The sequence below is a fragment of the Aethalodelphis obliquidens genome, unplaced genomic scaffold (genome assembly GCF_003676395.1).
Source record: "Aethalodelphis obliquidens isolate GAN/ISIS:26980383/991018 unplaced genomic scaffold, ASM367639v1 scaffold83, whole genome shotgun sequence".
Lineage (NCBI taxonomy): Eukaryota > Metazoa > Chordata > Mammalia > Artiodactyla > Delphinidae > Aethalodelphis > Aethalodelphis obliquidens.
Window position 1 is genome coordinate 7,001,276 of NW_020838027.1, and position 14,257 is coordinate 7,015,532.

General features: G+C 43.3%; 2 protein-coding genes across 2 annotated transcripts in view; one reads left to right on the plus strand and one right to left on the minus strand.

The window, feature by feature from the left end:
- The window catches only part of RIMKLB (ribosomal modification protein rimK like family member B), a 132,699-nt gene that overhangs the window by 26,708 nt on the left and 91,734 nt on the right, over window positions 1–14,257 (plus strand). The gene's annotated exons all lie outside the window — the stretch shown is intronic.
- Window positions 3–5,067, minus strand: AICDA (activation induced cytidine deaminase). Its single transcript, XM_027093090.1, has 4 exons — window positions 4,441–5,067; window positions 1,848–2,121; window positions 1,256–1,371; window positions 3–854 (listed from the first exon to the last, which is right to left on the minus strand). The coding sequence occupies exons 1-4, from the start codon at window positions 4,621–4,623 to the stop codon at window positions 801–803; spliced, it is 627 nt and encodes a 208-aa protein (XP_026948891.1). The 5' UTR covers window positions 4,624–5,067; the 3' UTR covers window positions 3–800.

Genomic DNA, 14,257 nt, shown 5'->3' on the forward strand with positions numbered 1-14,257 from the left:
GAACCCGTGTCCCCTGCATCAGCAGGCAGATTCTTAACCACTGCACCACCAGGGAAGCCCTTAAAAGGATCTTTTTGCAGATTTGTTACTTGAGGTATACATTCACTTTTAGTGTGTCTTCTTCACAGCCCTCAAATTCATTTTAAGATCCTTTATTATACAAGAGCCTAAAGGTGACCAGGCATTTTCCATACCAAGAAAAAAATCCTCTGTACGTACAAACATAAAAACATACTTCAGACAATTAAAACATGCAACACATGCTTGGATATTAATGCTTTGAAGAGATGGCTTGGGGTTACAATCACCCAGGTTCTCTCATTAGGAAGTTCTGTGGATCACAGGGTGACAGAATTTTGTTCACTTGAAAGTGAGCCCCAATGGAAAAGAGTAGAAAAATTTATCATTAATACCACTGAAAACTCAGAACAAGAATCAAATAATAAAGGATACCGGTTATAAAACATTTGATCCTCTCACCATGCTCCTCAGTATTTACCTTCTGCTTTCTCTCTGCTTAAATGGCAGAGTATTGACACTTAGGGGCTCCCAGGCCCTGCAGTTCTGTCGTTTCCCAGTAGGGGGCGATGCTGCATTTAAAAACTGCACCAGTTGCGGCATTAACCCTGGTGGGTCTGGGTTCCTTCTATTTTCAAGACATTTTAAAAACATCTATGAATACTTTTTTCTAAACTCAGAGAAAGTGAGAGTTGAAGAAAAACAGAATTCTTGAAGGATAGTTCTTTTACCCACTGTCTTCAGAGGTATTTCTTTGTATGTGACATTCTTGAAGGTTGGTATCAAAGTCCCAAAGTACGAAATGCATCTCGTAAGTCATCAACCTCATATAGGGGCTGTGGAGAAAAAGAGAGAGTGGATGACTTTGTAAACATTTTTGAAGAAAGTAAGGGGAGAGGGGCTTCCCTGGTGGCGCAGTGGTTAAGAATCCCCCTGCCGATGCAGGGGACACGGGCTCGAGCCCTGGTCTGGGAAGATCCCACATGCCACGGAGTAACTAAGCCCGAGCGCCACAACTACAGAAGCCTATAGCCTGTGCTCTGTAAAGTTTTCATCAGAGGAAAAATAAGGAGAGAATGATAAATACACACACACACACACACACACACACACACTCACACACACACACACACACGACAATGTGGGAAATATAAGAAAAGGAAGTGTAAGTAGCTCCAGGGATAGATGACTTTGGAGAGAGAAAGAAAATGAGAAGCAAAGAAGACCCTTAACTTACCAAAAGGATGCGTCGAAGCTGTCTGGACAAACGAACCGAATTTTCATGCAGCCCCTCCCAGGCTTTGAAAGTTCTTTCATGATTTTCCACAAAAGTATTCCAGCAATAAAAATAATCTATAAAAAAAAGGAGGGGGAAGGGGATAGCTCAGATCTCAAATCATGAGGAAAGAAAGAAAACCCTGGCTCCGCCCAAAGCCTTGGGTCCAAGCCATTGGTTCTTTTTTTTTTTTTAATATTTTATTTATTTATTTGGTCTTGCTGGTTCTTAGTTGCAGCAGGTGTGCTCCTTAGTTGTGGCTCGCAGGCTCCTTAGTTGCTGCATGTGAACTCTTACTTGCGGCATGTGTGTGGGATCTAGTTCCCTGACCAGGGATTGAACCCGGGTCCCCTGCATTGGGCACGTGAGTCTTAACCACTGTGCCACCAGGGAAGTCCCAAGCCATTGGTTTTTTTCCTCCAATTCTAGTTGATAACTTTTGGCTTCAAAGGCGAACCAGAACTCCCAGAATTCTGCCCCCCTGGTCCCCCCACCCCGCAATCTGAATTGCAAACCGTGCTTTGCTGAGCCGGGCAGAAAGGTCCCTGCGCACCTTTGAAGGTCATAATGGCGATTTGGACCCCAGCGCGGTGCAGCCGCCTCAGCCCCTCGGGCTCCGCTTTGCGTTCCTTGTCGCAGAAGTAGAGGCGCGCTGTGAAGATCCTCAGACTCAGATTGGGGTACCCTCTCAGGAAGTCGGCCACATGCCGCGCGCAGTCGTAGCAGGGGCTCCAAGACGTGAACCAGGTGACACGGTAGCACCGCCCGGGGTCCAGGTCCCAGTCGGAGATGTAGCGGAGGAAGAGCAATTCCACGTGGCATCCCGCCTGGGGAGAGAGCAGAGGGCTCAGTGGAGGGTTACTGACCTTGACTGCCCTGCTGGTAGCTTTACAGTCATTAATTTGTGTCCCTCCCAGGGTGATCTTTTTTGGGGTGTCTGCAGTTTTGTCCTAGGTTACAGGAAGGTTAAGCAACTGCTGGAAAGGACACAGTGTAAGTGGTGAGCCCAAACACTTTGCACTTTTGGCCCTAGGAAGGGAAAAACGTACAGCTTCTCTGTGGAATGGGGAGGATGGAATGAGTTGGGTGGATGAAGGAGAAGCACACTATCTCAGATTTCATTTTTGTTTGTGAAGTTCCTTTTTCTTCCTTGGAGGGGAAGGCAAATGGCTTGGAAGGGCTGTTGATGTAACGTTGTGGAAATACACTGGACCACTAAGTGGAGGTCAGAACATTTAGGGTTAGGAGATAGATTATGAGACTGACAGGTGAGTGTTGTTTTTTTAAAATTAATTAATCTATTAATTAATTTATTTATTATTTTTGGCTGCATTGGGCCTTCGTTGCAGTGCGCTTTTCTTGTTGCACGGCACAGGCTCTAGGTGCGCAGGCTTCAGCAGTTGTGGCATGCGGCCTCAGTAGTTGTGGCTCGTGGGCCCTAGAGTGCCGGCTCAGTAGGTGGGGCACATGGGCTTAGCAGCTCCACGGCATGTGGGATCTTCCTGGACCAGGGATCGAACCCATGTCCCCTGCATTGGCAGGCAGATTCTTAACCACTGTGCCACCAGGGAAAGTCCCTGAGTGTTGTTTTGAGAGAGGTAATAGGTGCCACTGGGGCTAAGAGCAATTAAATACAGGGATACCTATATTGTTGTGCTTGGCTGTATTGGACTTTGCAGATATTTTGCGTTTTGAAGGTTTGTGGCAACCCGGTCTCGAGTACGTCTATCACCATCATTTTTTCCAACAGCATTTGCTCACTTTGTGTCTCTGTGTCACATTTTGGTAATTCTTGCAAATTTCAAATTTTTCATTATTTTATTTGTTATGGTGATCTGTGGTCAGTGATCTTTGTTACCACTATGATTCTCTGAAAGCTTAGATGATAGCAGTTTTTAGCAATAAGCTTTTAAAATTAAGGCATGTACTCTTTAAAAAAAAAATTTTATTTGGCTGTGCCGGGTCTTAGTTGTGGTGCACGGGATCTTTACTTGTGGCCTGCTGGATTGGTAGCTGCATGTGAACTCAGTTGAGATGTGGCATGCGGGACCTAGTTCCCCGACCAGGGATCGAACCTGTGCCCCCTGCGGTGGAAGCGCAGAGCCCTAACCACTGGACCGCCAGGGAATTCCCAGCAAGTCCCCTTAATACTGCAGAAAAGTCATTAGTCCCAGAATCTGAAGACCCAGGTTCCATTTCCTGGCATCGCCACTCTTGTGACTTAAACAAGTCACCCAACTCTTGGATCTCCTGATTCTTCATCAGCGGAATGAAGTTTGGTTGTGAGGATTAAATGAGAGGGAAGGAAAGGGTTGTTAACACAAAAGCTTTCTATGTTTAGAATGTGTCTTATTACCAAATAGGAAAGAGATTAGAATGTAAAACAATTGCAGTGAGATAATTTACACAATACAAATGGAGGCCAAAAAAATTGGAGTGTAAAACTAGCCCTAGAAACTAGCCAGTGTCATTCCACCCTTGGATTCTTCCCTGGGATTCCACCAAGACTAGATGTCACTGCATGTTATGAGAGGAAATATTCATTGGCAGAAGAGTATGTGAACCCATCTGGGTTTTGGTGAAGAAGTCTCTTGGAAATGTAATTCTCTGATCTTCAAGTTTTAATTAAAGGCTTCCCTGAGTTTTCTGAGGCTCACTATTACGTATGTACTTACTGGCCTCTGATCTAGGTGAGCAGGAAGGAATAGAACTCATTTGGAAGACAGAATGGAGTCATTAATTTTTCCTAAATTTTTCTTCCTTAATTTTTTAAAATTCTAAAGCCACAGTTTGTTTTTCCACATTTAAAATTCAGCTTGAATGAGCTGTATATATTCCCCCAAATCAAAAGCCTCTTTCTTTGGATATCTTCTTTAATCTTAAAGGCAATTTGGATGCTGGGGAAAGGAGAGGAAGTTTTGGGGCAGTTATTCTTGGCATTGAAGCAAGGTGTGGCCTTGATGTGCTCAGCATGATTGGGGAGGACATTAAATGACACCCTTTGGGGTATTTCTACTGTGGTTGCAGGGACATGTAAAAAAGAGATTTGAGGAATCTAGTGGAGACAAATGAAACAGGCTGAAAGTGGTACCATCAGCAGGTGGCTCTAAAAATGCCCTGCTTGGGAAGCAGGTATTAATTGATACCTTGTTTCGAAGGTGCCCAAAGTCCAGTGAGAAGGAGGTGGCGCTATCCCGTCGCTTCACCACGTAGCACAAGTAGGTTTCATGGCGGCCCTTAGCCCAGCGCACGTTTTTGAAGTGGTAAAGAAACTTCCTCCTCTTCATCAGGAGGCTGTGGGTGAGAGGAGGGAGGAAGTGCGGGAGCATCGCTGATCCTCTGGTCACTCCTGGCTTTCCTTCAGCTTTTTAAAAAAAATCTGTAATACTTGGGCCAAACCAAAGGAGATGCTCTTGCTTCCCTTTGTTGGATGCCTGAGACTTACTGAGCTTGGAATCCATTACAACCCCCTTATCATGCTTATATTTAAGACCAGTTGAGACAGCAGGAAACCCAAAGCCAAACGCTCACAGGACGGGCTCCTCCCATGGCTGCCTTCTAGATGCTTATAACTTGGAATTACAAACCTGTTCCCCAGTCCCATAGTGATCTGTTCAGGTTTCCCCTCCAATCTCTATCTAAATGTCCAGCATGGACCTCTAACTTATGGGGTTAACACAGTATTCCCAAATTGCCCTTTCCTGAGCTGCCTCTCCTCTCCTACCGACTTTCCGTCCCAAGTAACCAGGCTAAAAGCTTGGAATCATTTTTGATTCTCCTTCACTCCTCATATTGAATTAATTTATTAATCATCTAAATTTATTGAGTCAAACTTTCAAATATTTCTGGATTTGTTCCTGCTCTACTTCCTCTGTTCTCTGCTTCAGTCCAAGCTCTAATCTTTCCCTTTATCCATTGTCCTGACCTCTTAACTGGTCTTTCTGCCCACAGTCCCTTCAAAATAACATTTTCCACGAGGTGCTTGAGAGATCTCACAAAAGCCCAGGTGTGGGCCTGTCATTCTGATACCGAAAAGCCCCTAACTTCCGCTGGTAGAATAAACTCCAAACTCTTTAATGCAGTAAAGCTTTTACATCTGGACATCAATCTACATTTCTAGCCTCGTTTCCTAGTATTTTCTCTTTTCCGCATCACTTCAGCCTCCCCGCCATGCCTACAGCAGGACCCCTGGCACTAGTCTTTTCTTTCCAGCCACCTGACTGCAAGCTTCCCTGCCTTTTTTTCCACTGGGCAAAACCTACCCATCCTTCAAAGCCTTAATCACAATTTCAGACCTTTCTCACTGCCACTATGCCAAAATTTCTAGGCAAAATCGAACATTAACAGCAACAAAAAACCCTCCCGTAGTTTCCTACTGTTCTCCGCTTATCCTTATCAAAGCATTCAACCTTTGTTATCAATTGATTGCTACATCTGTCTCCTCAATTAGAATTTCTGTGTTTTGAGTCAGGAAGTGTCACTTTTTGAGTCATGCTTTTTAAAAATATGTCAACTTGCATACTACTAAAAAGTAGAAAGTTAAAATTTTTTAAATGCTTAACCAGTATATCTAGTGATAATTAGACATACTATCTAATGATAATTACTGTTAATATACTTACGTTTTTCGTTCTAGTCTTTTTTATAGGCATGTATTTACAGGATTTAGATTAGGCTGATTTCCTGTGTAAATTTGTAATATAACCTAAATATTTTGCAATGTTCTTCACACACTGTGTGTGTGTGTGTGTGTGTGTGTGTGTGTGTGTGTGTGTGTGTGCAGGGCGGGTTAGGGGAGGGGCGGATTGCACTTTGTTTCCCAGCACAGTGTCTTGCATATCATAAGCACTAAATTGAGTTGAATTTGTGGAAATACTCTCTAACACAAGTTTCTTTGTGGTTGTGAACACACCACAAGCTATACAGTGCGGTTGATACCAAAGCATCAGGAGTGAGTGTCCCTGGTTTTTGTCCTTGGACTTTTCCAGAAATGTACTTATCTAATCTGTGGAGATAATGTTGCCACCTAGTGGCAATGAGCAGAAGTGCAGAGGACTTGTCAAAGTAATGACCTAGTCAGTAATTTGAATACGGTTTGCTGGCAAGAGAATTGAAACTTTTTTCAATTTTTTTTTTTTTTACATTGAGGTATAATTTACATACTTCGCCCATTTAAAATGTACAATTCTATGAATATTGGCAGATGTAAACACCCAAAACTGCTACCACAATCAGGATACAGAACATTTTCGGGGCACCCCTCCCCCACAAGTTTCCTCACCCAACTTTTCAGTCAATTCTTCCCCTCCCTCCCAGGCAACCACTAAACTGCTTTCTGCAACTATAAATTATTTTCTAGAATTTCATATAAAGCACACATTATTTCCTCCTTTGTGTCTGACTTCTTTCACTAAGCATGTTATGACTGTGACATTCATTCCTGGTGTTGCATCTATCAGTATAGTTTGTTCTTTTTTACGGCAAAGCAATATTCCATGGCTTAGATACAGCACATTTCGTTTAGTCATTCACCTGTTGATGGACGTTTGGATTGTTTCCATTTGGGGCTATTGTGAATAAAGCTTCTACATTGATGTACTAGTCTTTGTATGGACATACGTTGATTATTGATATTTTAATAATGAAATACATGAGATAGACCCTGAAGTCAAGTTCTCAAATGTCACTCTTATTAAGTAGATAAGCAAGTGCTGGAGATTTTTAAAGCTCTTGCAATTTGAATGTCTTCCTCACACACATGAAGGTTATTGGAATCCACTTTTTTTTTGGGGGGGGGCCATGCTGCAGGGTATGTTGGATCTTAGTTCCCCCACCAGAGATCGAACCTGTCCTCCCTGCAATGGAAGCACAATGTCTTAACCACTGGGCTGCCAGGGAAGTCCCTGGAATCCACTTTAAATCCTGAGGCAGAGATGGTGATACATCTAAATCACCAGTATATACATTATGTATGTGAAACCGTATAAAAATTAGTCAGATTTTTAGAATTAAAAATGCACATTTGACAGGAATCCGAAATGGATGCTAACAAAGATCTAATAATAATTGGCTTAATTTAATTAATTTATTATTATTATTATTTTGCGGTACGCGGGCCGCTCACTGCTGTGGCCTCTCCTATTGCGGAGCATAGGCTCCGGACGCGCAGGCTCAGAGGCCATGGCTCACGCGCCCAGCCGCTCCGCGGCATGTGGGATCTTCCCAGACCGGGGCACGAACCCGTGTCCCCTGCATCGGCAGGCGGCCTCTCAACCACTGCGCCACCAGGGAAGCCCAGTTGGCTCTATTTTAAACTGATAATAGTTCACACGGTGATCACCACAGCACTACCTCTGTTACTATTACGATTGTTAAATAATTAACATAATCAGCCTCAGCACAGAACATAAACCGAATACATAATACATGCTTAATAAATACTGGAGTGGAAGAAAAAACATTCTGTCTTTCGGGCCCAGTTTTAAATAGATTAAGCATAATCTCTTCATATCTTATTCATTCATAATTCATAATCTATACCAGTAAATTCCTTTTACATTTAACCTGTCTTCCTGGAGTGTGTGGATGTGAAGTGGAGAAAGGGGGACTATATGATGCACTGTACGTGGTGTGGGAGCCCTGTTCCCATGAGGAGTAAAAAAGTGTCCTGGGAGTATAAGAAAGGACAGGACATAGACTAAGGGATTCACATAGCCTTCTGTCTCCTACCCCACATGAAAATACAGTAGCTCTGTTTCCATCAGAAGTTACCAGTCACAGTGAAGTGAATTGCATGACCATGGCCTTGTTAATTAACTATCTTGATCCATCACTTTCTTTTACTATAGCTGGGGGCCTATGTCCAGCACCCTATGCTCCTCTGGTTTCTCTTAAGTGTTCGGAGGACTCAGCAGAGACAGTCTGTAAGGCCTGCAGGTTGACAGCTGCACAGGACAGCTGTGTTCCCTGAGGCAGAACACTGGCTGCATCCCCAGCAATGCAAACCGGAGACAAATGGGTTAAAAATAATCGTGACAAGGTCACGCTCTCCCGCCGTGTGCCATTACTACTGTGCTCTGCAGATAGTATTTTCCTTAATGAAAATCACGTATTTCCCTTTTTCTCCTGTTGAATTTCATCTCCTTTGCCTTCTCTGACTTTCTCTGAATTGCAGCTCTGATTTTACCATTGCTTTGCATTTCATTATTTACAGGTATCTCCACTGAGGCTTTTTTCTCTCTCTTTTACCTCAGATTAGTTTTCAAAATCTCACTGTAAACTGAGCTGACATTTGACATTTTTACCCTCAATTTTCTGAAGGACATTGAATCTACCCTTAAGATTCTTAGCTCTGTAGTTTAAATTCTTTGTAAAAGATTAATTTGAGATAAAGTATGGATTAGGTGTAAATTTTCCTACATTTGCAATCATCAAAAATAGGACTAGATTAAGTTCTATGACAGTAGCATACTTGTCATAAACTTCATGTGAAGACATTGTGAAAATCGTACAAAAGACACACTGAAGAAGTAAGTTAAGTCATGTCTGAAGAAATGGAAAGACTAGGTAAATAATAAATACCATTTGCCTAACAATTGGGCCTTTAATATTAAATAAGTTGCTTGACTGATTTATCTCCTTATAATAGTAGACAGAGTCATAGTGACCTGCAAGCAATTAATTTTGAATATTGGCATTTAAAAAATAATTTCTTGACTGTGTAATTATTCAGTAAAGTCTCCCTAGTAAAGCTTTTCTTCAAGGAGTTTCATAGTTGAATGTTTACAGAATGATTACATAGTATTACATAGTATTACATAGTATTGCTGTGAGCTTTTCATGATTTCAGTCTCTTAACATTTGCTTGGTTCATATTACTACCAGAAACTAGTTCTAACTGCAAGGACAAGTCAATACATAGTGCATAAAAGTTCTTTTGACTATGGGAAGAAAAGAGAAAGAGACAGTTGGGTGGAAAGCATGTTAAAATCTGAACAGAAGATGAGACAGAACTAGAAAAATAAATGTGCATCTTGACCAAGCAGATCTTGTGAGTCAGACAGTGACAGGGGAGAAGGGGAGAGTTTACCCATCTTATTACTCAGATTTGCTCTGAGAGGAAGGCCAAACACAACCACCCACGAGCCGGCTGCTTTACCTGTCCATGGTGGACTCCAGCGTGGCTTTCTTGGCTCCCTGAAAGTCTTAAGAAGGGAAGCTTTCCTCCAGCACTGCTGCTGCTCTGGCTGACAGTGCATGGGCCCTACACATTCAAATTTGAACTCAGTCCTTTACGCCCCTCCCCACAACAACATTACCACCACCAGGCAGCCTTCCTCCTGTGTGGGTCCAGTGAAGGTGGGCGGGGTTTTCACAGGCCAAATCACATAGTTCAAATGATTGAGGGCCACTCTGCCTAACGCGTAGGTTCCTTTAGGGCTGCCTCTTTAAAAGTCCAGTCCATGCTCCACAGGTAATATAGATCAGGAGATGGGAGGAGTAGTCAGTTTGTAAATTGTAATCATGGTAAAGTGATATCTTTAATTTTAGAAGCATAATAATAATCATAGTAACTTTATTTATTTATAGTTTTTTATTTATTTAATTTATTTATTTTTGGCTGCATGGGGTCTTCGTTGCTGCGCACGGGCTTTCTCTAGTTGCAGCGAGCGGTGCGGTGCGCGGGCTTCTCATTGCCGTGGCTTCTCTTGTTGTGGAGCACGGGCTCTAGGCGCGTGGGCTTCAGTAATTGTGGCACACGGGCTCAGTAGTTGTGGCTTGCCGGCTCTAGAGCGCAGGCTCAGTAGCTGTGGCGCACGGGCTTAGTTGCTCTGTGGCATGTGGGATCTTCCCGGACCAGGACTCGAACCCGTGTCTCCTGCATTGGCAGGCGGATTCTTAACCACTGCGCCACCAGGGAAGCCTGTAACATTTATTTAAAGGCATCTTGTGTTCCATCAGCCAAAAGCATCTATTCCCTCATTTAATTACACAATATCTCTGAGTCTCAGTAGAGACCAGCAGTAACTGCTCCTGCTTTGTGGCCGGGCAAGTAAACCCAGTTATATAGGACTTAGGACAGAGATTTTGCTTCCCAAACCGCTTCTTTGATTGCTTTACAAGAATTGCTAGAAGACTAGATGTTTACACCAAAGGATTTTTGCATAAGCCATGTTTTCCACAAACATGGAAGCCATATTCTAATTTAAAGTCAGAAGCAGCAGCATCTCAAAGAACAAAAAAAAAAAAAGATTTGTTTCATCAGAATCAGCATCTAAATGACTGCACTGAACTTGGAAAACAGGTCGGGCTTTTCAAATAAGAGGCTTTAAATTCCTTCCCTCATACAAGCTGGTCTATTAAAGATTTTGCTTCTCCCTCCTACCTGAGGCCGTATGCATTCTATTTATTCATTCAGTAGAAACTTTATACCCACTAGATGATAGAAACTGTGCTGGTGTTACAATAGTGAGCAAAGCGGCAAGGGTTCCTGCTCTCTTCCTGCCTCAAGGCTTTGAATACCATCTCTACATTGATGATCCCCCCAATCTGTAGGTCTAGGCTGGACCTCTCCCTTGAACTCAAGGCAAGTATGTCCATCTTCCACCTCAGCATCTCCATCTGATTGTTTGATGGGCATTTCAGACACGGCTGAAACTGAGCACCTGTTCTCTCTCCCAACATATAACCTGCTCCTTTTGCTGCCTTCCCTGTCTCAACGGCATCAATGGCAACGTCATTCTTCCCATTGCTCAGGCCAACCTGGCCGTCTTCTTGATTGCTCTCTTCCTTTTAAATCCCATGCCCAGGGGGAAGGCTGGGGGTGGGGGCAGGGAGGGATAGACTGGGAGTTTGGGATTGACATGTACACACTGCTATATTTAAAATAGATAACCAACAAGGACCTGCTGTATAGCACAGGGAACTCTGCTCAATATCCTGTAATAACCTCAATGGGAAAAGGATTTGAAAAAGAACAGATGCATGTATATGTACAACTGAATCACGTTGCTGTACACCTGAAATGAACACAACATTGTCAATCAACTATACTCCAATATAAAAAAAAAATTAAAAAATAAGTAAATCCCATGCCCAAATCCTGTTCACTGACCACTTTCACCACCTCCAGGTCTAAACAACCTGGATGGTGACATTCAGCCTCTCAACTGGTCTTCCTTTCTTCAATTACAGACTATTCTCTGCACAGCAGTCCTTCTGAAATATTTAATTTGTTTATTCTATTTTAAAATTTTATTTATTTATTTATTTTATTTTGGTTGCACTGGGTCTTTGTTGTGGCAGGCGGGCTCCTTAGTTGTAGCATGTGAACTCTTAGTTGCAGCGTGCATGTGGAATCTAGTTCCCCGATCAGGGATCAAACACGGGCCCCCTGCATTGGGAGCCTGGAGTCTTAACTACTGCGTCACCAGGGAAGTCCCCTGAAATATTTTAGTTCATGTCTCTCTGCTCTCAAAACTCTCCATGGTCCCTCATTTTCTCAATAATAGCCAACATCCTTACAGTGGGTCACCAGACCCTCTACCACCTGCCCCTGCCATGCCTCTCTCGTTGCACAAAGAACACAGAGGAGCAAAGAATACTTGCTGGCCCTTCTGCCTGGAATGCTACTCCCCTGTATATTATTACAGCTTGATCCCTTATCTTTTTTTTTTTTTTGCGGTACACGGGCCTCTCACTGTTGTGGCCTCTCCTGTCGCGGAGCACAGGCTCCGGACGCGCAGGCTCAGGGGCCATGCCTCACGGGCCCAGCCGCTCCGCGGCATGTGGGATCTTCCCGGACCGGGGCACAAACCCGTGTCCCCTGCATCGGCAGACGGACTCTCAAGCACTGCGCCACCAGGGAAGCCCTGATCCCTTATCTTTACTCAAATACTCCCTCGTAGTTGAGGCTTTTTCTTGTCCCATATCTAAAATTTCAACTATATCCCATCATCCTGACCTTTCCTTTTCCCTTTCCCTAATGTATACTTCTCTTTAGCACATGTCACTTAAAATACAGTATTGTCTATGTTCATTGAGCCTTAGGTCCATGACAAGAGGATTTTTTGGTCTGTTTCTTTTTTACCCACATGGAAAAAAAGTACATAGTACCTGGTATAATAAACACTGAAAAAAGTGTTGAATGAAACCAATAAGGATCTCATGGGAGTTAAATTCAAGTGGGGAAGAGACATTAATTAAGTAATTGCATTCACATGTAAATATATAATTAAAACAGTGATGTTTAATATGAAAGAAAAGTACACATCTCATAACAAGAGACCTAACTGGCCGAGGGACCGGTGAGAGCACTCCTGGTTGGGAGGTGGTGATAGCTCTCCTCTCAGTCAAGATCCTTTTTAGATTATGGAAGGAAGGAAGTATATGCTGTTTCCTCTCTACATTTCATGCCCAACTCAGAAACTTTCTAATCACATCCTTTGTTAAACCATAGAACTCTACCCTTCCCTATTTGTCCTGCACCTGTCCTCACCCATCAATACCAGAACTTTAAGGGGAATTTCTGAAGTGAGCATTAATTCAAATAACAGCTAATGCTTTGAATTCTTATTATGGTTAGGTTTGTGCCAAGTCTTTAAATACAAGCTAGACAAATTTAGGAAAACTGGTGGTGGGGGAATTCTCTTGTAAGCTCCTGAGTTGTGATCAAGGTCACTGATTCTCTGGATTGTGAATTCTTTGCTCCAGTGTGGGTCCCCAGAGGGGGATGGCATGATGCTAGTTCACTCTAAAGGACTCTCTGGGAGAGGGTGGATTGAATGTGGGGCAAGCCTCACTTCCCTTTACAATGACTTTCCTCCAGTACAACCACACTAAATTGTAAAGGTGCAGCAGGTTTCAATATTTATTTCTTTATTTGGCTGCATGGGGTCTTAGTTGTAGCACGCGGGATCATTCGTTGCAGCACGCGGGCACAGTAGTTGCAGCATGCGGGCCCTCTAGCTGGGGGGCACGGGCTTAGTTGCCCCGCGGCATGTGGGATCTTAGTTCCCCGACTAGGGATCGAACCCTCGTCCCCTGCTTTGGAAGGTAGATTCTTAACCACTGGACCACCAGGGAAGTCCCAAGGTACAGCAGGTTTTACCGAAGTTTGGAGAGCCAAAGGGAATGATACATGTGAGAGAAAGAGAAGTCACATACATTAATTCATTGACATATACATTAATACATTAATTATGGCTTTCTATAGTTTGAATATTTGCAAGGAATTAAACTCTACACAGGAGCTCTGCTCATGACCAAACCCCACTCCTAGCCTTGCTCCCCTGTCTTCACGTCCACTCCTCTGTTATAAAACCCTACGCTGTGTTGTCATGGGTTATTCTCACCCAAGGATCTAAGCTTCCTCTCTATACATTCTTTTCTCCAAGTCTAATTATCTGTGGAATAATTCCTCAGGGCACCAGAAAGACAGGAGATGGTCACCTTTGGCATGAACAGATGAGTGAGGAACATAGGGACGGAGAGTTTTCAAAATTCTTCTGAAAGGAATTCCCTGGCCGTCCAGTGGTTAGGACTTTCACTGCCAGAACTTTCACTGCCGAGGGTGCGGGTTTCATCCTTGGTGGGGGGAACTGAGATCCCACAAGCCCTGCAGCACAGCCAAAAAAAAACAAAACTAAAGTTCCTCAGCAGAAGACAAGGTGGGATCATACAAGGGCATGGAAAAATGTGATCCTTTGTTTCCTCAGATATGAGTTGCACTTTTATCCTATTATCAACCGATTGTCCAGAGAACAACACACACACACCCACACACACACACCCCCCCCCCCCCCCCCACACACACCCTTGCAAATAATAAATATTAATTCTCAGAGATGGTAACATCTTTAAATCCAAAAACTAGAAAAAAATTTCCTAGCTGCCCCAGTGGGAAGACCCCTTACTGATACTGCAGGTGGTAACTTCACATGATTAGGCAAAACTGTATTAGCT